General features: G+C 50.7%; 1 protein-coding gene across 8 annotated transcripts in view; it reads left to right on the top strand.

Moving 5' to 3' along the window:
* NFIX (nuclear factor I X) overlaps positions 1–27,677 on the top strand; it is a 96,518-nt gene that overhangs the window by 24,522 nt on the left and 44,319 nt on the right. For 7 of the 8 annotated variants that reach the window (XM_074350646.1, XM_074350644.1, XM_074350648.1 and 4 more), the window contains one exon: positions 3,435–3,966. In XM_074350646.1, coding sequence (XP_074206747.1) covers positions 3,435–3,966 — 532 coding nt within the window. Of the gene's footprint in view, positions 1–2,039; positions 2,463–3,434; positions 3,967–27,677 lie in introns of those variants that run through there. The other variant, XM_074350645.1, reaches the window with a different exon arrangement.

The following is a 27,677-nucleotide window of genomic DNA, read 5'->3' as shown; positions in this document are numbered from 1 at the left end:
GTAGCGACTGGGTTCTGAATGGGAGCATGCTCTCCCTGTCTGTGTTCACATCCTCCTCTGCTCTTCCATTTGTTTAATAACTGTCTCCTCCTTACTGCTTCTCAAAGGCCGAAAGCATGGCTCCAAAGAGGACCCTGTGGAGACTTCCACACTCTTGGCTTCCCTCCCCCCGTGCTTACCTGTCCTTCCAGCCTGGGAGGCAGGCCCAGGAGCAGGGGTTCCCCTGTGGAGCTCTCCTTGGTGACTTGGTTTCCCCGAGGTTGTCTCAAGTTTCCTGATAGACTCTTTTCTGTTCCCTTGTTTCCTTCTTAGCTCTCTCCCTTTCTTTTAAGTTTTTTATTTTATGCTCTTGCACCTTGCTCCCTGCAGTCTGGGCCCTTTAGTCTGAACTGAATGGGAGACAGGTGAATATTCCCCCTCCTCCAACCAAGAAACACTAAATGCAGATTAAGTGGAGAGGGCAAAGCTGGAGAAAGCAAAGAATTAAAGAGTTCATTTGGGAGGTGATGGTGGGGTGTCAGCAAGACCCAGTGATTGTATTTGGAAGTAGTGTCCATCTTCTTGTCTTTTTTCACCTCCCTCTGGGGTTGGCTGTTGTTTGTGGCTGCGTGTAGTGCTTGTCAGCGGAGTGCTGTGACAGGAAGCTATTTTAATAAACTGTTGCAGTTTCTCGAGCGGAGCTGCATTGCGTTGGCATCCCTCTTCACCGCTAATGGAGCGTGCGTGGCTGGGTGTGGGCCGAGGGAGGCACCGAGCTCACTGGGGGCTGGGGCTGGGGGTGCCATGAGGTGCTGGGGGGCCTGTCTCCTCCTCTGGGAGTACTCCAGTGAGCAGCAGCTAGACCTGGGGGAAGGAGTGGCCGCACCCTGGGTGCCGGGTCCCTGCCCTGGAAGTGCTGCTGGCATCGACACTTTCCGAGCTCTCTTTCTTCTTCTCTTTCTATTCATAGCACAGCTCGTGTGTATGGCCAGGGAGGAAAACTTCCACTCGCCCCTGTGCGCCCCATAAATAAAAAAAGAAATAGAACCAGAAAAAGAGTGTTCTGGCCTGAGAGAAAGAGACTGAAACCAAAACACAGAGAGAAGGCGCAGCTGCTTCCCCAAGGCCTTCTGGGGCTCCCTCCCGCCCGCCAGCCCGCCCCGGAGTCAGGCCTTTATTTATTTATTTTTCTGTTTTTTTTTTAAAAAAAATTCTGTGTCTTCCTCAGCCTAGTCCTCCTCACACCCCCTTCAGATTAGCTGGGTGGCCGCTGCCAAATGGACCCGAGTGGGAGCCTGGAATGAAAAATTCATAACTGCTGGACTTTGCTTGTTCATTAGACGTGAACTTGTCGATTGGGCAAATTGTTTTTGGTCTCCAACTGCCGGGGGCTCTCCCCACCCTCCCGGCTCGCCCGGTTCCCTCCTCCCCTTGGACGCAGCCATTGGCTGCTCGAGGATGTCTCATTGCCAAATAGGTGGATCCTTCTCCCTCTCCCTCCCCCCTTTCTCCCCCCTGCCTTTAACTGGCTTTGGCACAGGCAAATGGATGGGGATTGAGCATGAAAGGGGAGAGAGAGGGAGTTTGAGAGAGAGAAAAGAAGCAAAAAAAAAAAAAAAAAAAGATCCAAAACCCAACCAGCGCGCGCGCGCGCACACACACACACACACACACACACAACACACGCACACACACAGCCCCATCCCATCCACGTCCTCCCTCTCTCCCTCTCTCTCTCTTCTTCCCTCCCTCCCTCGCTCCCTCCCTCTTTTGCACGCTTCTGCCAGCGACGGTCTGCAGCCGGTCCGAACTCGTCCTCTTCCCCGGGAATCTGCGAGCTCCCCCTTTGCCTGCGATCAGGCTCAGAGGCAGAGGGAGGCAGCTCGAAGTTTACACCCCTGTGCCGCTGCCAAAGCCGAAAGCCTTTTTCTTCAGCTGCCGCTTTTCCCCCTTCTGGTTTTTGTTTTTGTTTTGTTTTGCACAGGGTGGGGTAGGGGTGTGTTGTGTGTTGGGGGGGTGGGAGGTAGGTTTTGATATTTAAATTTTGCATATTTTAATTTTATTTATTTATTTATTTGTTTATTTATTTATTTAAAAATTTAACTGGAAGAGGATGTACAGAGGGTGAAACTGAAAAAAAATTTTTTTTGTTGGCTTTTGTTTACCTGGTGTGTGTGGTAACTGACTCGCTCCCTCTCTCTGCTTGCTATCCCTGACCTTTCTTTCTTTTTGCTCCTTTTAAAAAAAATATTAATTTCCCCCTTCTGTGCAGTGGAGCATGGGGGGGAGGAGGGGGAAGGGTTTGAGAATCCACCCAAGCCCGGCCCCTATTCCCCAGAACACCAATAATAACCCCCTTTAAAACATTTACCTTCCTCCCCTGCTCCTCCCCCTCCCCCCCCACCCGCCCCCAACTCACAACTCTGTTGAGTCCAGAAGCTCAGAATCGGGCGTTGGGCTTTGCCGGGTGCTTCAGATCAATGGTAATTATTTAATTTTTTCCAGTTTTATTTTCGTAAGCAGAGATCAATTATTATTTAAACTTCAAACAAGCAAACAAGCAAAAAAAAAAAAAAAACAAACCAAAAGCGAGAGCCCGGCCTTCTGTCACCTGACTGAGTGGGAAGAGGGTGAAGGGGTCAGTGGGGTTGGGGTGCAGGATGCCCCACGTAGCTTTTAACCCTAACGTGGCTGAGACCACCACCTTATTTGTGCTAACAAGAAGTGTTTTGTTCCTTATTACTGTGATTAACATTAGCATTGGTGTCAATAACAAAGCTGAAATCACATATTTAGGATTTAGATCTGATTTAAAAAAATGCTGGGGTGGATGTTCCAATTGGAGCAGGAGAAAAGAGAATGAAAACAGCCTGGGGAGGGGGAAGCCAAATCCGTTTCCTCGCTGGCTTGTGGATGTCATGTTCTCTCTTCTTGGGGGTGGCCAAAAACCTCCTGGTGTCTGGGTGTGAGGTGGCCCCCGCATGCCCTGCCTGTGCCTCCACAGGCATTCATGCAGACTGGACACCGTGCCGGGGCGAGCTGACATGAGTTCGAGGCTGCGATAGAACATGGAGATGTCATGGGCGCGACAGAGCCTGGCGGGGATACCAGCAGCGTGTGTGTGTGGACGGCAACGTTGTCTGTGCGCGCGTGTGTGTGAGTGAGTGAGGGAGAGAGAGAGAGAATAGGTGTGTGCTCAGGCTCTGGGTGTCTCTGTCTGGCTGCTGAGGCTGAGATGGGAGCGAGCGGCTGGCTAGGCTGGCGGTGGCTCCAGACCACACTTTCCTAGAACAATTGCAAGAGAAAATTGTTGTGGGGGGGGAGGAGGAGGAGAAGGCGATTTTTCTTGTGCTCCGCTTCTAACGCTTCTTTTCTCCTGTTCTCTTTTCCCCTCGCCCGTCTTCCCCTCCTCCCGTCCTCCCTCGCCCCGCATGCTCCCGGCTTGCCGCCTGCAGGATGAGTTCCACCCGTTCATCGAGGCGCTGCTGCCTCACGTCCGCGCCTTCTCCTACACCTGGTTCAACCTGCAGGCGCGGAAGCGCAAGTACTTCAAGAAGCACGAGAAGCGGATGTCGAAGGACGAGGAGCGGGCGGTGAAGGACGAGCTGCTGGGCGAGAAGCCTGAGATCAAGCAGAAGTGGGCATCCCGGCTGCTGGCCAAGCTGCGCAAAGACATCCGGCCCGAGTTCCGAGAGGACTTTGTGCTGACCATCACGGGCAAGAAGCCCCCCTGCTGCGTGCTCTCCAACCCCGACCAGAAGGGCAAGATCCGGCGGATTGACTGCCTTCGCCAGGCCGACAAGGTGTGGCGGCTGGACCTGGTCATGGTGATTTTGTTTAAGGGGATCCCCCTGGAAAGTACTGATGGGGAGCGGCTCTACAAGTCGCCCCAGTGCTCGAACCCCGGCCTGTGCGTCCAGCCACATCACATTGGAGTCACAATCAAAGAACTGGATCTTTATCTGGCTTACTTTGTCCACACTCCGGGTAGGTTTCTCTCAATCCCCCTTCTCCCCCACCCTGTTTTATTTCACTTGCTGGCATTTGTTCTGTTTATTGTACCTCTTCTTTCCAAACGGTACATGCATACACGCGATGGGCCTAACTGGTGCACTCGTCCTGCTGAGGCCTACAGCATGTTTGGTGTTCCCTTTTACCTTCTGTTTCCCTCCACCCTCTCAATTCTTCCTCCTTTGCTCCCTTGCCACGTTACCGATTTTTGTGCGTCTCCATCTTTGGAGTACTCATCTTACCCAAAAGATGCTGGAGGTCTTATGACTGGGGCCAGGATGCCCCAGAATTATCCACGATGTGAGAGCTTGTGATAAACACCACCACCACCTATATATATATATCTCACTCTTTGCTCAGATTGAAAGTGAGTCAGAAGTAGTACTGGGGGGCAGGTGCTTGCTTTCCTGCAGCTTCCCCGCAAGTCCTGGGGGAAAGCTGGATTTGGCAGAAGCGGGATGGGCAGCGGTTTGCAGAGAGAGGGGCAAGTAAAACCTCTGGATATGAGACAGAATGAATAGAAAAGAGGAGAGAAGGCAGAGGCGGGCAGATTCTGGGGCCCAGATGCCCAGGCAGGAGCTGCTTTGGCTGGAGTCTGGCTGTCGGAGAGGAGAGAAGTCATTTGATTTCAGAGAGTGAAAATGAGCGCGAGATTCCTTGCACTCTTCCCCTTCACCTCCCCTCCATGTTTCAGCTGAAGTGTCGAAACCCCAGGATGTGTGCCCTCAGCTCCCTGCACCACTGCTGGGGGGCAGAGAGACTCTCCCCAGCATAGGCACGCCAGGGAGTGGTGTTGCTGTGGAAGAGGTCTTAGAGAAACAAACAAACAATCAAAACTCTGTAAAAATCTCCTTTTCCTTTTGTGTTCCAAGGAGTTCCAGGTCTGCTCTTTGCTTTTCCAATTTCACCCTGCATTTTGGGTTGTGGTGGTTCAGTTCTCCTCCTCTGTTCCTTTTTTTCCCCCTACCCTTTCCCTTTTTATAATTTCTTTCCGCTTTTGTTTTCTTACAAATTGAAACAGAGATGGCTGGTTAATTTTTAGCCTCCACTCAGCTACGCCCAATTTACTGCCGCCTTTGAAACCTAAACGGGCGGCACTCTGTGATTAAGCAAGGCAGAAGTGTGTTTACATTATGCCCAACCAACTTGTAATGAGAGGGCTACCAAACCTTTCCCTGTGTGTGTGTGTTTTTTTCATTCCCACCATTCCGTTTTTTTTCCTCCTTTTTCTCTTTTTTCTCTCTTTGTGCGAATGCAAGAGAGTGTGGCTTAACTTCAACTCTAGTGAATGTTCTTTCCCGAAAATGTGTGTGTGTGTGTGTGTGTGTGTGTGTGTGTGTGTGTGTATCTTCCTTCCTGTTCATTCACAAAAAAGAAAAGCAACTCACTTTTCTGCTTTGGTCACCTCCTTGCCTGTTTGGAAAGTTGGGAGGAGAGGCATGACTTAATCCAGAAGGGAAATTTTGGGGAGCTTTCTGCATTGCGTCAGGAACGGAACCTCGAAAGGGATTAGCACTGAGAGTTTATATGTTGGAGAGCTCTGGAGAGAAAAAGGTAATATTTGAGGCCTCTCCTCTTGTTCATTCTCTCATTCTGAGAGGTGGCTTTGGTAGTTGGTTGGAGGCAGTGGACACCCCCTACCCCTCCCTACCTCCCTCCATGGATCTTTCTAGGCCTGTACCTGGTCCTGTGTCACTATCATAATCCCTCTAGAAGAATGACCAACTGCCAGTCCTCTTCCTCCTTCATTCTTTTTCTTTCCAGAAAAGAGACTAAAGAAAAAATTTAAAGTTATTCCCTCATTTTCTGTCTACACAGCAAATCAGAGTGGGGAGGGTGTATGCCTGGTGGTATTGGAGGTGGCTTGGGGCAGGCTTGGAGCCTTGAGCTTGTGTCTGTCAGCTCCTCTGAGAGGGGATTCTGTACTGTCCGATTTTAGAACTAGGGCCTCTGAGACGAAATCAGTACTCATCTTCCTTCTAAGCTGGCTTCCTCTACCTTGCTCTGTAGCTGGATCCCTGTAGCTGAGCTCTTTCCCTGGCCTCTTTTATTTTAGGCCGTATTTTTTACTGCTACCAGCATGGGGCTGAGGTAGGATGAAGTATGTGTGATGGAGACCATTTCCTGGCCCGCCATCTGGCTCCTGGACTGATCAGGCAGGTGTCAGAAGAAGGGAGGCACCCCCATTTGTGCCCCAGACATAATGAGATCATTTGCCCAGTAATAGGAGTGAATTCATGTCCCACCGCATGCAGCCATGGCCACCTCAGTCCCAGCTGAGGCTTAGTTCCTTGACAAAAGCTGAGTAGAGAACTGAGGATGTTTTCATATAATCTGTCTATAGTTCAAGTCCCTGGACTCCAGATAGTTTCAATGAAGGTATGATTTTTGTTGCTGGACTTGCTTTAATTCTTACTTACTGAAGGGGTGGGGGTGAGCTGGTGTGGCATGGGCCACCAGTGGGCCTTGGGTAGGTGGTCTCAAGATGGTGTGGAGTAGGCATGGCTTCCTCTCTAGGCTACCCTGGTTTGCTAGAAGATGTCTTCTGTCTGAGCCCCCGAACAGTGTCAGTCCAACAGCACAGCCTCTCTCTATTCCACACACAGACATAGGGTGCTTTGCACCTTTCTTCCAGTATAAACTGGGGTAGCAAGGGCTCAGACGAGAGTTGCTTTGGACTCTAAAAGAAGTACTTTTCTTCCCGTCAAACTGGGCTGAAGAACCTGATCTGGGCTGAACTGGCTGTGCCGGGTTTGATGACAAGTGGGGACGTGGCTTCACCTCCATCCAGGCACCATCAGCTTCCATCTGTGGCCCTTGTGGGTCCTTGTTTTGTCCCACATGAAGTTTTAAGAGGTGGCATGGTTGAGGAGTAAAGGACATGTGTGTGACGTCAGGAGCTCCACTCTCAGAATATGGGGTCCTAAAAGGGTGGAGGTGAGGGTGGCCTTCTTCTGGGAAAGAATTTCTCTCTGTGTCTGTTCCATTCAGGAGGGGAGGTTGAGGCGGAGCAGGGTCAGAGAACACTGCCATGGGGAGGAGTTAGTACATTCCTGGTAATGTCCTTCCATCCAAAGAGGGTATCCTAGGGCAATGACTAGAGTCAGAGGGGAGCATGGGGCCAAGAGGAAGGATGCTTACGTGAGGAAGGATGGCTGAACTATTCTCAAGCACAGCTAGACTATCTTTAAAGCTTCTACAGGGATCTGAAGGTTGAGCCGGCGTCTTCATACCTTCTCTAACCTAGGCCTCTGTCCTAGGAAAGAAAAAAAATCTGAAAGTAATAAAATGCTTTACTGAATGGAAATATTAGTATCTCCCTGTCAGATCCCTCCAACAGGCCCACAGTGGAGGCCCGTGAAGTCCAGGTATTCAGCTGGCGGCTTTTTTCATCTCAGCCTTTTCATTACAGAGAAATTTACATGTAGAAGGAACCCCCATCACCAGTTCCAACTTACGGCCAGTTTCAGTTCATCTGTAGCCTCTGCTGCCCACCTGCATTGGGTTGTTCAGAAGGAAATCCAAGCATCGTAGCCTTTCATTTGTGAATATTTGTGTACATGTCTCTAAAGATGAGGACTCCTGAAGAACATAACCACAACATCACTATCACACCTAAAATAAGAATCAACAGTTTCTTTAGTATGGTCAGATAGCTGGTCAGTGTTCACATTTTCCTAATCGTCTCCTAATTTTGTTTGCCGGGATCAGGATCCAGATCAGGTCCACGCATTGCAGTGGGTTGCTCCATCTTTCAAGACTCATAATTTCTAAGTGGTCCTCCTCCTCCTTCTTCATCTTGTTTTTTTCCTGGCAGTTTTTGGGTTGTTTTTGTGGAAGAAACCTGTAGGATTTATCCCGTAGGATTTTCCAGTCTGGACTCTACAGGCTGTGTTCCGCTGGGTTGTTCAGTGTGCTGCTCTGAAAAGAGATTCTGCCTCCCTCCTCGCCTCCAGGTCCTCGGACAGCTGGGCCTTTCCTGTCGCAGGAAATGGATTAGCACCTGAGGATTTATCTAAGTGAACTTTTTCAAGTGCAAGGTCGTCCTTCTCAGGTATATGAGCTCTCTGGTTTCCCCTGTCTGCTTCCTCAGCAGTGGAAGGCATTGCTCTGCCATGTCAGCCCTGCCAAGATATGGCCGATGTCATTGATGCCCCTCAAGCTTTTCCTGGATGCCTGGCCCATCTGGTGGCTCTGGTGCAAGTATGGAAGGGGCCACAGGAGCTCCAGTCACCCTCTTGGGGGTACTAACCCCTCCTGAGGCCTCTGTGCCACCTCACCCGTGCCTCTTTTTTTTTAGGGCCAGAAATGCCACTGGTCTGCGTTTTTGAGGCAGTGTGATCTGGTGCCAGGGCTGTTGAAGATGGCAGGGCCCAGTTACCGGATTCCTAAAATTAGCAAGATTTACCAATGTAGGGTTAGGTGCCCTTTAGAGCATCCCAGAAGAGATGTCACTGTTGGTCAAAGGTCAGATTTGGTCATTGTAAAATTCTTCGATTCATCTAATGCAGAGGATGGTTAAAGGGATTAAACCAGCTACTACGTAAAGATACCGGCACATAGCAGGCAAGCAGTGGACAGCAGCTGCTACAATTACGATTGCTTGCTGTGATTCCGTGAGCCCAAGGATGTCTCCCTATCACCTTTACCTGCTGGTATTATTTTTGCCTTAAGTTACGACCCAGATGAGAGCTAATTTTTCTGTAACACGGCAGCCTTTCAAATGCTGAAAACGGCTCTCACGATTCTTTTCCACCCCTCTTCCCAGGAAGCTGTTCCTTCTCCAGGCCAGACGCTGCCAGTCTCTCATGCCTCCCACATTCGATGTGGCTCCTTGCATCCTTGCCATTTTGGTCACCACCCCCTGGAGGCCCTCTTAAACTGGAGCCTTTGACATTGAACACAGAAACTCTAGGTTCGATCAGATCCCATGGTAGCTACATGATTCGCCGGGCCTTCAAGCTATATAATTTGTGGGGCCCGGTGCAAAATGAAAATGAGGGGCTCCTAGTTCAAAACGATTAGGAATTACAATGAGACAATAGACCACTAAACCAAGCGCAGGGTCTATGTGACTGTCCAGGTTGCACACCTGTGAAGCTGGCCCAGGCTACCTTTGCTGTTAATGTGACATGGGGTGCCTGGTTCTGGGGTGAAAGGGTGATGTGTCTCAGGCTGGCTTTGTGGGGGATGTGACCCCAAAGAGGAGATCAGAAATGCCCAGACCCAGTCCTTGCGTTCTGGGACTCCCCTGACCATCTGCTGTCATCTCCTTTGTCCACAGCACGTCTGCCCAACTAGTCAGGGGTTCCCACTGGCTGCGATGTGCAGGGGGTCTTGGTGGAGTGCTCACTCTGATGGTTGAATTGGAAGCTGTAGCTCAAGGGGAAAAAGAACCACCGTTGTCTGAGCTTGAGCTGGCAGAGTTCAGGCCTGTGAATAAGCTGAAGGGGACCTGGGAGGCCGAGCATGGTGACCAGCTGTGCTCCACTGCCCGCCCAGAGGAAACAGGGCCACTCTGTAGCAGGAGGGCTGGGATCCAGACGTGCAGAAGGACTTCCTGAGGATTCGGTTTACTTTTTGGCACTGCCAGAGGATGGTTGAATTTCCTTTATTCATGAAATACACACTTGGTGAACCTGCTGTGAGCAAGGCCCTTCTAAGAATGAGAGACTCCTGCATATGGCCCACAGGGTTTGGGTGGAGGCCTTGTGATAACTTCCAGAAGGTACCGTCCTGTAGATGTGAACGTTCAGCAATCCATGCAGGAGGCGAGGGAACACCCAGCAGGGCTTCACTGGGGGCTGCTCCCGGTGGGCCATGAAGAAGGAGGCAAGGCCCATCTCAGCCACCTTCTAGAGTTGCAGGGGCCTGGGATGCTGTGGAAGGATAGGCCTGAGGGGTGGAAGGCTGTGCCATGGTCTGTCTCTGTTCTGGTGTCTGTTCTGCAACAGCTGGGCAGAGAGGGCACAGCTAAACATCCCCCTTTCTGCCCTGGGAAGAAGGTGTCTCCCTCCCCACCCCTTTTTCTCTTTGCCCGGTCAGTCCCACCCCCACCCCACCCCCCTGTCTCAGGAGCTGCCACGCTTCAGTTATTTTATCCTTCAGTGTCCGATTCAGAAGTCCTTTCAAAGGCCCCAGCAGTGTCAGCGCGGTGCTCGCACAAAAGGCCTCTTTGATTTCTTGTTTGTTTTCATTTGCCAGTGGAGGGGGAGGGGGCAGGAGAGAAAGAGCTTCTGGGTTTTAAAATTTTTATTTGGGTTGCTTCATTCTCAGAGGAGTTGGCTCCCTGGAACTCTTTTCTGAGTTGGGGGCTCGGAGGCGAGAGGCAGCCTTCTGGGGAGAAGGCTGGGGCAGAAGGTGGGGGCTGCCTCCTGAAGCAAGACGAGGAGGTTTGGGGGTTTAGAATATAGTTGTTGATTCACCTTCAGACTTTCTGTGCTAGGCCTGAGGGTAGGAAGGGTCAAGTTGGAGCCATGGTGCTTGGGAAGAGAAAGATCTGAAGTGCCTGGCACTGGCCTCATCACAGCTGTAGGATTTGAGCAGTCCTGAACTTTGACTTTGCCATTTTCCCTTTATCATTCCAGATTCTGCCATTTCCCTCCTGGCTGGATAGGAAGAGGGGTGGGGCCCTTTTAACTCCACACACTTCTTGGAAATTCTTAGCACCTTGAAATATAGGCTGGGGCTCCCCACTCTCCATCAGGGGAGTAGAGAGGTGAGAGGCCTACCTAGCAGCTAGGCGTCCTGCTGGCAGTGGTGCGCAGGCCCGGGAGGAGCTTGCTTGCTCTCTCACCTGGTGCCTCTCGTCTCCCCATGGGGACTGACTTGGGAGACGCTGCAGCGTAGGCATCCCTCCCAGAGGACCTGGCCCACGGCTCATGGAGGACTTTGAGGGCAGACTGGTCTTGCCAAGTCCTGACACACAGGGAGTTGAGTCTGAAAGGAGATGGAGGACCACCTGTGCCCTTGGTTTGGGACAAGAGACACCCGTCCAGCACCTTTGGGGTGCAAACTTTAAGCACACGTGGGCACGAACCAACATATCAGTAAGAAAGGGTACAGCCCGTTGGTCGTTGTGCTTGTGTGGAAGCCTGATTGCCAGGGCTGGGGAAGAGCGCCGGGAAGCGAGGCTTGGGCAGGTGGTCACAGGCGTCAGCAACAGGGAAGTGTGCCCACTGGGTGAGGGGGGCTCCGCAGGGCCTGGTTGGCAGACGGAAGGAGGAGGCTGGGGGGCTGAGAGATAGATAAATATAGCTGATGGCATTTCTCATGATAGGTTTTTCTTGGCACTGAGGGCACCATGGCAAACAGTACGACAAACGCCTGGCCCTGCAGGCCGCCGTCGCCATTTTAAGCATGTTTGAGCTGAAGAGTTGTTGGCATTAGAAGAGGGTCCCAGAAAGCGGAGGGGCTGCGGCAGGGAGGTTTGGCTGGTCTGGACCTTGCCCGCTGGATACCTGGGTTCCTTATTTTGTATGGAAATTTAATATCTGATTTTCTGGCCGTTTGGGGATTTAAAAAAATATTTGGGCATTGCCCTTTGTGGGCCTGTCTCCCAAGTGATTTGTCCCCCTACTGGCCATCATGGCCTGTCTGTGGGGGGATGTTCTGGCTCTTCTCTTTACTTTGGATGTCTTAATGATGACCCGGCATGCCACTGCCCCAGGGTCAGGGCCATTGTTTGCTATTAATTTGGGGAACATCCAACAACTTAAGGTTTGTTCAGGTTCCTGAAAAATTTTTGTTCCCTGTCGATGGAGGAGAGGGCACACCCGTGGTCTCCATCCCCGGCTCTAATTCCATTTTTTCGTTGAAGGCCCAATATGGCCGAGGCACCGTGTTGAGTCCCGTTCATGTGTTAACCACCCAAATTCTTACACCAGTTCTAGTTTTAAACCCTCGTTCTTGGCTCTGTGTGTGTGTGTGTGTGTGTGTGTGTGTGTGTGTGTGTGTGTGTGCGTGCACGTAGGTGACACACACAGCGGCCTCCGTGTGTAGTTAAGATTTGGTGAACCAGACTCAAGGACCTGGGAGACTTCCTGGAAGATGACCTGCTTGAACTGTACCTTGAAAGACAGTGAGGTATTAGCTCGTTTTTGTCAGCTGGCTGAGTCTTTTCAGCCTGCTGAGAGCTGATTCCCTCCTCACAATGGTTGAGTGATATAGGCAGGGCAGGTATTGTCCCCACTGTACAGAGAAGGGAACCCAAGTACAGAGACGTCCAGGCACTTGGGTCACACGATGAGTTTCCAGCAGAAGGACCCCAGGTTTCAGGTCACTGAGCTCCTCGGCTTCCCTCCGTGGGCCTTGCTGCTCCTGAACTTCACCGGGATTGCTGGCCTTGGCGGAATCTCAGAGGATAAAGCCTTGCAGGTTCCCGTGGTCTCCCTTGCTCTCTAGGAGCTGAAACAGAGGGGCTGGAGCCCAGCCTGTGGCTCAGCTCAAGGGCTCACCCAGCCGCATGTGGGGTGGAAACAGAGAGCGTGAACCTGGCTTGTCCTTGACCCTGGTCTCCCTTCCCACCAGCCAGCCCCTGCCTTTGACCTGAAAGGCAGTGTGCTAGTATACGTGGGGAAAGGTCGGCTGGACGCCCTCTCCCTGCTGTGCCTGGCTCAGCTTCCTGGCACCCCTTCCTGGAGCATGGGGAGGGCAGACAGAGTGTTCAGGAAGTCCAGGTGTGCACAGCCAGGTGGGCTCAGCTGGATCTTGGGATCCCTGATTCTTGCTCTGTCATGCCCTTTTCCTGGGAGTCTGCTTAGAATTGTAGTTTGAAATAAAAATGAATGTAATTATCCTAATTAACCAGATGATCGCTGGAAGTTTTGCAGTAATCTGCTCTTCGTTGCCTTTTATGCTCCTGAATTCACGTAGATGTTCACTCTTACCCCTTTCTTAAAGTTTGAAAACTTTGGGGCTGAGTGAATAAAAACTCTCCCAACATGCTGAAGGCAGCCGGGTTGTAGGAGAGGCTAACTTACTGCCAGAGATTTTCCTGTTTCTATGGCTAGTAAGGTAGGAACTTAACCTCTTAGCCATTGATATCAGCTCCCATAGAGCAGGGTTTCCAAACCATGGTGCTGCTGCCTTTTGGGCCAGATCACTCTGTGTCACGGAAGACATCCTGTGCATTGTAGGGTGGTTAGCCATATCTCTGGCCTCGACCCACTAGTTGCAACCCCCACCCCAGGTGTGACAACCAAAATATTTTCAGACATTTCCAAGTGTCCCTGGGGACAGAATTGCTCCAGCTGAGACCCTCTGACCTGTAAGAAACAGAGGGGTTCAGACAGAATATACCCCTTTTTCACCTCTTGCCTCTCCTCCAGTTTAGGACCCTATTTACCTTTTCTAATGTGGCAACAGAACCTCTGATCCCTGGCTGTTCCCTTGCATGTCCTTTTCCATGTTCCTCTTTCTGGGCAGAAGCTCCCTGGGCTGAAACCATCTGGGGGCTCCTCTTCCCCATGGGAATCATGATTCCCCCTCCGTGTCTCCTACTGAACGTTCCTCCTGATGTATTGCATTGTGGTCTCTCTGTGTGCCAGGGCTCTGCTGATCTGGGGTCTGGACCAGGGGATCTGGTACTCAGCTGACCCAGGCCTATGTGATGAGCCAGTGACCCCATCAGGCCCATCTCAGACCCCAAAGAGCAGCAGACATTTGTTTCTGCAGCATGGGATGCAGAGATTAGAAGTGTTGCCTGAGCCTCAGCCCTACTCTTTTTTAAAGAGGTATTTGATTTTTCTTATTACTGTAGTAAAACACACTCTATAAAAAATTCAAATAGAGAAATGTAAGAGACAAACAGGCTCCCCTCACCACCCTCCTGCACCAGAGAGAAGCTCACTTCCCAGATCCATGTAGGTTCTTCTATTTTTTTCATTAATTAACTTTTCATCAAATACTTTTAAATACAGCGATATCTATTTTAAGAGCAGTTTGGGCTAATTGAATTGGCTCCATGGAGTGCCACTGTGGTCTTAACTTTTCCCATCCCCTGCCCATTCCACGCATGTCCCCTGTCACCATAGGTGCAGAGCTTATGTCCCTGTCTTCTTTTCCTCCGAGGTGACAGCTTTTGTTCGTCCATGCTGGGAGCAGGGTGACCAGTAGAACATGTGTTAGTGTCTGAGCAGCCAGGATCCTTCTCTGGGGCATTCCTGCTGGTGGTATAACCCCGGTGGCAGAAGTCAGGGCACTGCCAAAGGCCTGGCCACCACGGGGTGCTGAGGGAAGGAGGAGCCACTAAGAAGTGGCCTGCTTGGCTGTGCCTCGCTTGGCCCCAGCCCCTTGCCTCTTTCCAGCTCTTTCCTGGAGGGCCAGGATGCTCCTCTGTGTGGGGCCAACCCTCTGCCAACTGGCCTGGTGTCCGTGAGGCTTTTCTAGACCCTACTGGCTCCTTCCAGGGGTGACTGCTGCTGCTGCTTTTTCCCTTTCTTGAAATGGAGAGGGAAGTATCCCTCAGCCTTCCAGGATTTATCCTATCATAATTCTTTGTGTCAGGCTTAAAGATATGGCAGAGAGGAATGTTCTCTCCAGGCCAGGGGCACAGACAAGACAGGAAGAAGGAATCTGGAAAGAGCTTTGCAGCTGGGTCTAATGGTCTAGGGTAGGCTGTGGATGACAGCCGGGAGTAGGGTGACACCTGGTGATTCTTCTGGACTGGGTAGAGTGCTCGGAGGGATCAGGAGATCCCTGGAGATGGCCTGCAGGAGGTCTAGCATGTGCAGCCCTTGGGGAGTGTGTCCTTATTATGCCTGTAGATAATATCCCCATTAGTGCATAATTATTATGTAATGGGCGTTATTGCATAATGGCAGTTATATAACACGTGGCCCAGAATACGGGGTGTGTGTGTGTGTGTGTGTGTAATAAGTGTATATCCTCTGGCTATAAATAGTCACCAGCCCTGCACAGAATCTGTGGTCACACCAGAGCCACCTTATAAATACCCAGCGCTGGGCTATAAATTTCTGAGCTGTGATGTAGGCAGGCATGATACCTAGTTAGGGAGTGGTGGGAGGGACATGCAGCCCCACCCAGCCACATGACATCATTGTTTCCGTAGTAACGAGACGGCTCCCTGGGGGACCAAAGGAAGAGAGGCCTTTAGAGGGAGGAGGCAAATGGATAGAAAGCTTGGGGTGGGGAATGCTGAGCTAGGGGCTGACCAGGTGGTCTGCCCTGTGCAGAGGACTCTCAGGTGTTAAACCAGCACCAGGGCAGGAAACTCCTTCATCCCCTCTTTAGAGGGTCTCAGGTCCCTTCTCTGTGACTAGCAGGTCATGTGAGACTCAGCCAAGTGTTGAGGAGAACAGGGGAGCCAAATGGCTTCTCCCCATTGTTCTGTTTCCCAGGTGATCTCTCTGTGTCTCTGGGGCCACTTGCTGAAGGGGAGTTGAACATGGGCAAACTAGAGCTCTGCACCCCAGTCATGTCCTCCCCAGGGTGGGGCTGTTTCCCCTACCAGACGTTTTAGGTCAATTTCGGCCTTAGTAATATAAGAAGTATGTGAGCAATTCGGCATGCGTCTGAGAGAGCCTCGTGGAAGTCATGGTGCTGGGAGATGGTGCCCAGAAGAAAGACGGACAAGGATAGTATTTTGGCCCCAGAGGAAGCTGTCGGGTGGGATGTGATCTTTAGGCATACGAGAGGTGGTTTCGTATAGGATGATGAAGAGCTACTATTCACATCCCAGGGTGGGGGGCGTAGGAAATGCGTTTTGATGGCAGGTGGGGGGATTGAAGTTAGTTGGGAGGGAAGGAGGGTGGGTGGCCAGCTCATCCCAGTTTGCCCAGCAGTTTCCTGGTTTTAGCACTGAAAGTCCCTTTTCCCTGGAAACCCCTTTGTCTCCTGAAAATCAGGATGGTTGGTCATCCTAGAAGAGCGGTTTTCAAACAGGGACGATTTTACTCCCCCAGGGAACATTTGGCAATGTCCACGGGCACTTTTGGTTGTCACAACCAGGGGAGGGTGCTGTTGGCATCTAGTGAGTCAAGGCCAGTGCACAGGATATTCTCTCAATAAGGAAGCATCTGGCCCCAAATGTCACTACAGAACTCCCTCAACTTACAATGGGGTTATGTCCCAATAAAGTTGAAAACATTGTAAGTCAAAAATGCATTTAATGCACCTAACCTACCGAACATCATGGCTTAGCCTAGCCTACCTTAACCGTGCTCAGCACACTTGTATTAACCTACAATTGGGCAAAATCTTCTAACACAAAGCCTATTTTATAATAAAGTGCTGAAAATCTGATGTAATTTATAGAATATTGTACTGAAAGTGCAAAACAGAGTGATTGGTTGTATGGGTACAGAATGGTTATAAGTGTATCAGTTGTTTACCCTCCTGCTTGCCTGTCTGACTGGGAGCTGTGGCTTGCTGCCGCCGCCCAGAATCACAGTGGAGTATGAGTATTGTACTGCAGATCGCTAGCCCAGGAAAAGATCAAAATTTAAAATTCGAAGTATGATTTCTGCTGAATGTGTATTGCTTCACACCACATAAATTAAAAAAAATCGTTAAGTTGAATCATCGTAGGTCATGGATTGCCTGTAGTGGTGAGGTCGAGAGGCCCTGCTTTAGAGGTGGATAAGCAGAACTTGTATGTCTCTCCTTATGACAGCCCTCCCTTGCTAGCAAAGTTCCACCCGATCCACACCCGGCCTCCCCTCTGAAATTCTTGCAGCTCTATTTTCCGTGTTTTAATTGGTTGTGTGTAGGGTTCTGGGACTAGGATACCTTTTTTTTTTGGGAATCATGGGTCTTCTGAGAGAGTCTTTAACCCTTTCAAAGCTCAGGGTACCTTTGCAGTTAAGACACTGTTGAGAGTAAGCCTGGCAGTGCCTGGCAGCATGGCACTGATGTGGATTTTTTGCCTATTATTAAAAAATAATAGTAATGGAAGAATCATTAAACAGCGATCCCTTATTTCCTACCAGAGAGTTTCCAAGAGGCACAACTTTCCTGCTTCCCCCATCTTTCAGGCCAGCTCTTCCCACTAGACCTGAGCTGGCCACTGCAGCCTCTGGGCCATGGGGCCTTCTGAGTGTTCCAGTCCCAGGAAGAGAACTTATCTCCACAAAAGCCCATTTTCCAGACGCAGCAACCAAGGCAGGTGTCTGCCACCCAAAGAGATTTCACAAATGGAACAGATGAGGGAGCTGAATCCTATTCTGGCATGTGGAGTTTACAGAAATTTGAGTTCTAAGCTACCTGACGTCATTTATAGCAGATTGCATTTTGCACGGCATAAGTGAAATGTAATCATGAGAGTATAGCAAACTTTCTTTTTCACCTGTGCTTAGTGCCTGTTTACTTGGCTGCAGTTTACTTGGTCCCCTCTGGCCCTGACCACATGCATGGTGTGGCCAACTGGGTCATCATTTCTGCTAGCCTGGGACGGGGCCCACAGACAATGGCCAGGATGGTGGTGCAGTGGTCTGGTCTGCACCGGGTAGTTGGCCAGAGCAGGAGGATCAGCTGCCCCTTGTGTGTGTCAAGCCCAACTTTTGAGTTTGGACTTGAGATGGAGACAGCTAATGAGCTCGGATGGGAAAGCAGGGCCCACGGGTTTGCAGGCAAGGCCTGCCTGCTGTGCCAAGGGGAACTCTGTGGTGAGCAGTGCTGGCTTTGAACACAAAGGCCATTGCTCCACAGAATAGTAATCCTCAGGGTATTGCCAGCCCAAGAGATATGGCCAAATGAGAGGCCCCTGCCCCAAGGATGGGCCAGATTTCTCTCACTTAATCATGGTATCGTACTTTATAAAGTGGGCCTAGCATACAGATCTCTGAGCATAGTTTCAAATACGTATATTTTAAAAAAAATTAAACACACACACACACACACACACACGCGGTCTGTTCAAGCCATGTGGCTGCCCAGGAGAATTCCTGGTCACGTGGGACAGTAACTGAGGATGATGGTCCTGAAGCCACCGTCTAATATTAGATTTTGAAACTCAGAGATTCATTAATATAATTACTCAAATGCCAGCCTGGCTTGGCAAGGCTTCTTGAATTGTGTTCCTCTCTAACAAAGCACTCTGGCTGCAGGGATGCCCCTGGTGAGCCAGAGCCCCGCTGCCTGGTTTGTGGATGGTGGTCAGAGGCATGTGTGGGCTTCTTCAGAGCACCCTCCCTGGGAGAGGCTGGGCATTCCCACAGTGCCAAGTCCTGCATTTATATGTCTTGTCATGAGACAGGCACCTCTGGAGAGTCTTCAGCAGAAGTGAGCAGTCAGCTGGGCGAGGCCCCGTTTGAATGCAGGTCGGACCCAGGTTTGGCTGAGGGCCGGATAATTTTGCTCCCCTGTGACACTGCACTTAATTTTGTAGGTTTCTCTGCTAAGCTGGAATCTTGGAACTGGAACTATGTTTTATCTGCCTTGGCATCTGGCTCTCACCCAGTATATAGTTTTATACAACCCCATAAACCCATTTTGAATATTGAATTACCTTCAGATGGATAGCAGCTGAAGCCCATCCCATCCTTGAGACAATGCAAAGGCATGAAATGGCATAAAAATAAGAAATAGGGCTGATGAAGAAAAGGAGTGAGGCAGAGGAGCGTGGCTGGTGTGCTTTCTGAGTGGGCATCAGGAGGAGAAAATACTGACAGATGAGTGATGGAAGCCTCTGGAAGGCTGGAAGGAACATGGCAGGCAAGTGGGAAGCTGTGGGTTAATGGGTTGAAAGGGACTTGGTTTCTCAAAATATTTTTTCCCTTTTGGGGAATGGGAATGAGGTGTCAAAAAAATGAGGAAAAGATTAACCCTCTCCCTGACCCTCTTCTCCACTCCTCTAACTAGGGGCCACTGCTGGGTGGGTCATAGGCTCCAGCTTAGCCCTCCCCTCTCTCCCCTAGGCCTTCCCTCTGATTAGTCCTGCTTGAAAGAAGGGGCGAGGCCCTCTTCTGGCCTGACAGCATATGCCACTACCCCTCACCCGTCACCCCCAGCCCCTAGCCCACCTGGAACAGGAACCCTTCCCATGCCAGATCCTCTCCACCCCGCCAGCCTATCAGATGCCCTGCAGCCCAGGTTGGCAGGGAGTAGCCCCAGGGCATGGAGATCGTTTGCATTTTGCTCAGGGGCTCCCCCTCTCCCCACTCCCCTTTCCCCAGATGCCCTGGCCTCCAGGCTCTTCATTTTGCTGTGGATACAGACGCAGTGTGGCTGGCTCTTCCTGCCCTCCTTTCTCCTCTGGCCCAGGCCTCCTGGGTTGAAGATGGCTGCTGTTCCCCAGCTGGTACATGTGCTCCCAGCTCTGGCAGCTAGATTTGATTCTTAACAATGAATTATTAAAGGAACATGAACAGTGCGTTTCTCATATACTTGGATACACACAGCCACTTCTCTGAGCCGACTCTAAAGCTGATTCTGCCGCTGCTGCCCCTTCACTTGTCTCAGACTTTAGAGTAGGTATCATTATTTTTTGAGTGAATTCCCAGCTCTCCCCTCTCCACCTTAAGAATCTCCAGTCAGCCACTTCCTCACTGGTCCTAAATTTCTTTCCTCAGCCCCAAGTGCTTGTCCTTGACTTTCTTGGAGACCCACTTTCCCTTCCAAAGTCCTCCTTGTTAGTGGAAGAGCTGGTGTTCCAATAGTCTTGGGAGTGTGGCAAGCTGCAGCGTGAACGTGGTTTGGGGGTGTCACCCTCCTTCCTGCTCTGTGTCCTTTGGCCTGGAATCTGCTTGAGCATGAAAGTTCCTGAGGCTGAGGCCTGCCTGGCTCAAGTGAACATGAATGCGGCTGGACCCGCAGGGCTGTGGTTTGCCATCACCTCATCATGCTCTTCTACGATCTGGGGAGAGAGTCATGTATGTATAGTCTCTCATCCATATACTGTTTTAAAAATGATATTTTTCTGACTAAGACTAGTGCAGATTCAGTGGGGAAGGGTATAGCTCAAATGGAGATCACATGCCTAGCATGCATGATGTCCTAGGTTCAATTCCCAGTACCTCCATTAAAAAACAAACAAACTAATAATAAATAAATATATAGACCTAATGACCTCCCCCCCAAAAAATATTTTTAAAAATTAAAAAAAAAAGACTAGTGTAGATTCATCATAAAAATACCAAATGAACACAAAGTCTAGAGGGGTAAATAAAAATTATCGAAATTCTACCACTTAAATAAGCACTAATAACCTTTTGTTGCATTTTTTATACCTATTCATGCACATATTTTATTTTTTAAAAATTGGAGTTTAGTATAAACACTTTTGGAGGCTACTTATAAAATTTAATGCCATTGTGTATTCTACCATGTCACAGTTTTTCTTTTTTTTTTAATTTAATTTTTTTTTTTTTGGTGGGGGTGGTAATTGGGTTTATTTATTTATTTATTTATTTTTAGAGGAGGTGCTGGGGATTGAGCCCAGGACCTATGCATGCTGAGCATGCGCTCTACTGCTTGAGCTATACCCTTCCCTCTGTCACAGTTTTTCAAAAACTATTTTGTGGTGGTTTAGCATCATTAGCTGCATTGTTCCTAATTCTCAACATTTCTAATGACTTCTATCCCTTTTTCATTTTGGAAACATACTACCTTTTATTATGAATGTTGTATATGCTTATTTAAAAAAATACAAACATGCTTTTTGAATGGCTCATGACGCTTCGGTATTGCAGAATTGATGTAGGCCTTTAAGCTGTAAATTCTGCTGGGATGGACATCCTGATTTATTAAGCTTTGTAGCTGTTTATTCACTTCAGACAAGGCTTCCTAGCAATTGAATTACCAAGCGAAGGGTATAGACTCTTACGAAGACTTGTCACATATATTGTTAAATTCCTGTCTGGAGATTTGATGCTCACAGATGGCATGTGAGGGTCCATCTCACCACTTCCCTAGCTATACCCTGTTCGTATTACCCATGACCCAATAAAGACACAACCATCATTCACTCACATCATGTACATATCATGTATGTATCACATCAGGATGTGCTTTTTATGAGCCCACACTCCCATCCCTGTCATAGGTGTGTGTTGCATCAGCTCACTTGTTCCCTGATGGATGCGTGCTATTGTCCAGTGAAAGAGCTAATGCTGGACATTACCCTACACACTCACATCCTTTGACCTGTGTTCTTTTGTGTGTCTGAGGTCCCCTCTCCTGGGCCTCTCTCTGTTAGCACTGCTAGAAGGGGAGGATTCCTGGGGGCCTCAGGCATGGCAGTGTCTGTTCTCTTCACCAGGAGCTGGCAGGGGAGCCTGGGGATTGCCTAGCAGTGAGCAGGTGCTGGCCATGGTGTCTTAATGGCAGCAGCCCCCGAGCACCACCACCAAAGTGCAAGCCCTTGGTGGCTGCCAGCACTTGCCCCAAGAGTTCCTGAGGAAGCAGCTGTTGCTGATCCCTGAGGCCAGACCCACCGTCTGCCACCAGGACCTTGGGCCTGTCTGGTGAAGTGCGTGCCCTCCTATGACTGGAGGGGAAGCCAAAGGAGGGTGAGCTTTGCCCTCCTGACTGCAGACTCTGCCTTCACACACACACACACACACACACACACACACACACACACACACACACACACACACACACACACACCCTGTGCCCCAGAGATGGCATCCCCCAGGGCCACACAGTCTGGGACACACAGCTCCTTGTGCCCTGCCCCAGGGCCAGGGCTATCTCCTCCCCCAGAGTCCCTAGGCACATGTCTGTGAGCATTCTGTCATTGGGCTCTGTCCCCACTGGCTCTAGCCACACGCCCTCAGATCTATGTGTATACACATGTGTATTCATTCACTTCGAACCCAGGCCTTACATCACTTTCTACATCTCTTTGGCCCATCGAAGCTGCAGTGTCTCGGCCTCTGGCACCCCTTGACCCCTCCCTTCTATTTGATGCTCCATCTTGCCCAGAACTTGACTATCCTTAGGCCCTGTGAGGTAGGAGCTGCCCTGTGACTCCTGAGGCCTGGTGAGAAGCCTGTGAGGGGCAGCAGTGGATGAGGCCTGTGCAGGGCTGCTCCTCTTCTTGTGGGAGCAGTGCCAGGCATCCAGTGCCTAGAGGGCTTGTGGCCATACCATCGTGAGTGGGACTCCTCTGTTTATGAAGCTTGGTTCATTCTTTTCCTCTGCTGGTGTTCAGCATGTGTTACCCTGTGAGTGTCTGTGCGTGTGTGTCTGCGTGTCAGGAGGTGGGTGTCTGTGTACTAGTGTGGGTTAGGGTGTGTGTGTAAATGTCAGCGTGAGTCACACCCCAAGGACGTAAGAGGAAACTTTGAGGGTCACGAGGTTCAAACCCTTGTTCCCACAAGGACACAGAAACCTAGACGGAGTGTAGTTACTTGCCCCCTGTCACCCAGTGCGCACCCAGGTCACCCAGGGGCATAGCCAGCCCAGGCTCCAGGCCCTGAGCCCCTTGGACCTGGAGTGAGTGTTTGAGTCAGCGGTGTGCATACTTGCTGCAGAGTGTCAGGCCCTTCCACCCGCGCAGCAGCTGAGCAGCTCCTATGTGGGGCTCCTTGTGAACCTGCCTCGCTATTAATCTACCTGTTAGTATAAGAGATTACAATTGCTGTAATTACAGGGCACCGCGGCTCCACCGTCAGGAGAAGGGCTGTGTGAGAGGCGAAGGGTGGGGGAGCCTAGCCCCATAGGAAGCTGCTATTAAAAGCCTTGTGTTTTTACATGGTGCAGTGATAACAGCCCTTCCCGAGGGGCTGGGCAGGCCCTGGGGGGTCCCACTAAGGCTCTGGCATGACACAAGGTCATTGGGACTGAGGACAGGGAAGGCAGAGGAGGCTGCCATGCGCCCTGACCTCCCAGGCCCCATACTGAAAGGATGGACCTTTCCAGGCACAGAATCGAAGAGACATGGTGACATTTACGGTGCGACAGTAGTTCTCTTCTTAGGAGGCTCGGCAGCCACCAGCTCCCGTTGATTCGTGTGGACAAACAAGGGCCCGGGCTGTGCTGGCACGGGCCCAGGGCTGTGTGTGATGTGATCCTAGAAGAGGAGGCCAGTGATCGTAAAGCACAGTGGGGGGGATTCTGCCCCCAGGGGACCTCTGGGGATGTCTGGAGACATTCTTGGTTGTTACTGTTTAGGGGTGATGGGGGTGGTCACTACCGACATTTAGTGGGTAAAGGCCAGGGATGCTGCTAACTGTCCTACAATGAACAGGACGGCCCCACAGCACAAAGTGATCCTGCCCCAATGTCAGGGGTGTCCCAGTGGGGAACCCAGACTGTGGCAGAAGAAAGGGATGGCAATGGGCAAGTCAGGACAAAGGAGGTCCCCGAGGACTCCCTGGTGCTACATCTGGAGCTATTGGCCCAGGTTGCTCAGCAGGTCTGTCACTGGGGAGGTAGGAGAGAGCAGGTACCCCAGGCCAACAACCCCAGTGTATTGATCCCACGGTGGATGTCTGAGGACTAGAGGCCATGGACACTCTTGTCCATTCCCCTCCCTTTTCTGGCAGGTCTTTTCCTCCTCCAGCATCAAGAACTGGACCCAGATTGGGACCAGATTGGGACTTGCCCTTGCTCCCCCCTTCTATGTCCTCATTGCCCACAAAGGCACCTGTGAGTGAGGGGCTCAAACCCTCTCCCTCAGCTTGAGCCTCATAGGCCTCTCTGTGGGGGGAGTCGGGAAGAAGGTGTGCAGGAATGGGAAGGGGTTGTACTGTCCTGTAAGGACACCGGCCACACCCTGGCTTCTCCAGAATGCACATCTGGACCGGCTTCCTCTCTGGGGCATGGAGCAGAGCAGGATGGGGGTAAACCAGAGTTCTTTTCTGTGTAGGCACGGGAAGCCTTCCTCCACCATTTATTCCTGTCCACAGAAGGGGCACTACCGCCTCTTTTCCACTTTTGTTTCCAACTTGGGCCCCTTCCAAGGAGCCCCCTGGGAGAGAAGGCAGTATGGCCGATTAGGAGGCATAGTAAGGAGTGTCTTGCAGGGCTGGGCAAGGTGGGTGTGGGCTCTTGGTCCTATATTTTAGGATATGTGCACTGCTTGTGAGCACGCTGTGTGCAGGCTGGCTCTGATGCCTTCCCAGCCCTCAGGCTGCTGTGTCTCTTTTTTCCGCAGACAAAGCACAGAGATTTGGGGCTGTTGTGAATTCTGTTGTTTCACACGAAGTCCCTAATAGTGGAGTCGCTTTGCCTTTCTCCCCCTTTTTTTGCCTTGACAGCTCCAACCTTATAATTTTACCTTCTCCCGCCCCGCGTGTTCCTTTTTTTCCCCTCTCCCCTTCCTGGGGTTTTTGCTGCTCATCGCTGGGAACCCCCTTTAGGAGGGATCGCTCCTGACAAGAGGGGAGGGGCTTCCTGTCAAACATTAGGGGTTGATGTTTTGTTTGGTAAAATGTCTGTAAATAGGCTGTGAGGCAGTGATTCTACACGGATCCCTGTGCACGGGAGCGCCTTTTTGTGTCTGTGCACATCTCTGTGTGTGAATGTAAGGAGCAGAGAGAAAGGGAAGAGAAGGAGAGTAAGAAGGGAGGAGACAGGAGAGGGATGGTTTCTAGGGGCCCTGGGATGGTTCTCTCCCTCTGGGGACATTGTCTTGGTCTAAATCACCAGCCCTTATCCGAAAGGGCCCAAGACCTAGACCCTTTAGGGACCAAGGAGAACGTCAGAGAAGAAGCCACTGTGGTACACAGTGGGCTGTGTACCCACTCGGGGCTGGCTGTTCAGAGGGCTGGGATGGGACAGTGGGCTTATCCTTCCCTCTAAGACCATGAGTCTGGAACCTGACCTTGAAGTCCAGGTATCCAGAACTCTGAGGCCTGAGTGGTGGGTCATGGAGGGAACTATTCCCGGATCGACTGATCACTTTAGATTCTTAGGAGCAATGTCTGTCTTCCACGCATGAATGGGTGCCCATTTTTCCCTGGATGTGAGGCTGTCTCTTAGGCAGTCTGCAAGGCCACTCCTGTTCTTTTTCATTTTTTTAAAGTAAAACTTCTTGTTGCCTTATATCATCTTCCCTTTTTAAGCTTCAGGTGGCTTACCTATCCCAGAATTTGACCTACAGCAAACTCACTAAAAACTCTCATTTACTTGACTTTATAAACTCGACCACATCCTTTTCCCCCCACCATCAGCCTTCCAGACCACGGAATACTCTGCATTTCAGCTACTCCTCAGCTGACACCCTCCCTGAATCCATTTTGAGTTGCTCTTCTCCAGTCCCGTTAGAAAATGTCGGCTCTGACTGCACCATGCTCGCGAACAAAGGTGCAGAACGATTTTGGCTGCTTCGTCCAGGAAATAAATTCCTCTCTGGTGCCAGAAACCATTGAGTGGTGCCATGTGTTGAGCTCCAGGGCCCAGCAACGTGGGCAGGGCTGTCGCTCAGGGTGAAAAGGGTGGAAGCATGGGATCAGGAGGCCCTGGAGATGAGAGCCTTGCTTCCCGCACATCCCACATGACTTGGTCCAGGACCCGAGAACTTGCCACTTGGCCTCCTCTCCCAGGCCTGGCTTTCCATCTGCAATTGCCTATGGTCTGGTTGCTCACCAGACACACAGAAGATAGGCCCCTCTCTCTGCCCTGAGGCATCCTGGCCCCTTTCTTTCCATACACCTTGTCCAGGTCCTCTTCCTCCATCTGCCCTGTAAGTGTTGAGTCTGCTCGTTCTCCTCTTCCTGCACTCTCACCTGTAATCGGTGATGCTAGTTGTCTGCATCACTGAGCCCCATCTCACTTAAGCCCGTGACAGTCCGATATACTAGGTGTTGTTATATCCTTGAGTTATTCCTGGAAGCCCAATGCATAGAAGAACCTTGCTGCAGGCCACGCACTGGGGAGTGGCAGCCTGGGGCCTGTCCCCAGTGTGCATATCTGCCCCTCACTGCTCATCCCCCTGGCGTATCTCAGGTCTAATTTCTCCAAACTCTTCTTTCAGCTCCTGAACCGACATCCAGTTGACACCCCATTCCATGTTTCTAAGTGACCTCACCATACTCCCAGCTTCCCTCATTTCTTTTCTGTTCTATGCCTTGTCTTGGTTGGGAGTATCACCAGCTACCTAAGCTTGTGAGCCCTCACAACCAACCTATTGTGGCCCTATGGTGGCTCCATAGTTTCCCCTGCCTCTTTCCCACTGTCATGTTCCAAATTCAGCATCTTCTGTCTTCTGGATTTGTTCTTTATTGGGTTATAATTTATACAATAAAATTCACTATTTTTAAGTGTACTAGTCAGTGGCATTTAGTGCATTCATAATGGTGTGCAACCATTGCCACTGTCTAATTCCAGAACAGTTCCATGGCCTCCCCCCCACAGAAAACCCCCATACCTATTAGCAATTTGTTCCAATTCCTCCTTCCTCCCAACTTCTGGAAACTACTAGTCTGCTTTATGTATCTATGGATTTGCCTGTTCTGGACATTTCATATCAATGGAATCACATACTATGTGGCCTTCTGTGATTGGCTTCTTTCACTGAGCATAATGCTTTCAATATTTATCCATATTGTAGCATATATCGGAGCATTTCTTTTCATAGCTGAATAATATTCCATTGTGTAGATAGACCTCATTTTGCTTAGTCATCTGTTCTTCTGTTGATGGGCTTGTAGATTATTTCCACTTTTTGGCGACTGTGAATAGTGCTGACGTGCACAATTATGTACCAGTATTTATGTGGACATATGTTTTTGATTCTCTTGAGTATATACCTGGTAGAGGAATTGCTGTGTCCTGTAATTTTGTAACCATCTTCAAATGGGTAACTGGTCACATTGTCTCCCAGAGGTGCCATCTTCTTAGATAGGCACCCAGGGTCTCTGACAGTCAGGCCTTTACTGACCACTCCAGCATCATCTCTCATCTCTCCCCCGGCACTGTGTCTTCCAGCAAACAGGGCTCTCTACAGGCCCTGTGTTTTGCTGTGCTGTTCCTCCCCTCTGGGCTTTTCTGCTCGTGTTTCTCTGTCTGCCTTTCTCTTTTCCCCTTTGTCCAAACGCCTCTATCTTTCACACCCCAATCCCAGCTGTCACCCTGCTTAGTGTAGCCTTTTCCCGCATCACTTCTCACCCCCAGAGCTTATCTCTTCTTGTGGGGCGGGGCAGTGGGGGCTGCATTTTATCTATTATGCACCCAGCTTCCAACCGCAGGGGTAGTTGTCCAAGGCAGCTTCTCTGGTTCTGTATTCGAAGGAATCTAGCAGGTAATAGGTGCTTAACAAACTTGTTGAATTAAGGCACGGTATTGCTTTTCCTGTGTGTCATGGATCTGTTTGTGACCCACCTCAGTGCCCTTGCAGATGTACAAATGAACATACACTCACAGTGTGTCTCTCATCACCCTCTGGGCCCTGGGGTGTCAGTGTATTCCCATCTGCTCCTCCATGGCCCCATGTTGTCCTCCCTCCCACCTAGATCAGACCCACTGGAGGTGGCCCCAGAGTGGCCTCCAGGGCCCAGTGTTGCTGGCAATGAGTATAGGCTGGACTCGAGCACGCTGTGTACCTCTGGGGCCTTCCTGAGGCCAGGGCAGGGGGTGAGCAGAGGAGCTGGGAAGCAGCTGCCCTGGGCTTGGGTGGGTGCCTTGTATCTGAGATCCTGGATCCTGTCACTGAAGATGGGGCAGAGGCGGTCGTGTTTGAGACACTGCCCGGCCCCCACACCAGCCCTGCTCAAGCTCCAAATGAGTCACCCAGCTCAGGCTCCGCCAGGTGGTCCAGGGTGGGCGGGTGTCTCAGGTGG

The sequence above is a fragment of the Camelus bactrianus genome, chromosome 22, assembly GCF_048773025.1.
Source record: "Camelus bactrianus isolate YW-2024 breed Bactrian camel chromosome 22, ASM4877302v1, whole genome shotgun sequence".
NCBI lineage: Eukaryota > Metazoa > Chordata > Mammalia > Artiodactyla > Camelidae > Camelus > Camelus bactrianus.
This window is presented reverse-complemented; position numbering and strand designations above follow the sequence as displayed.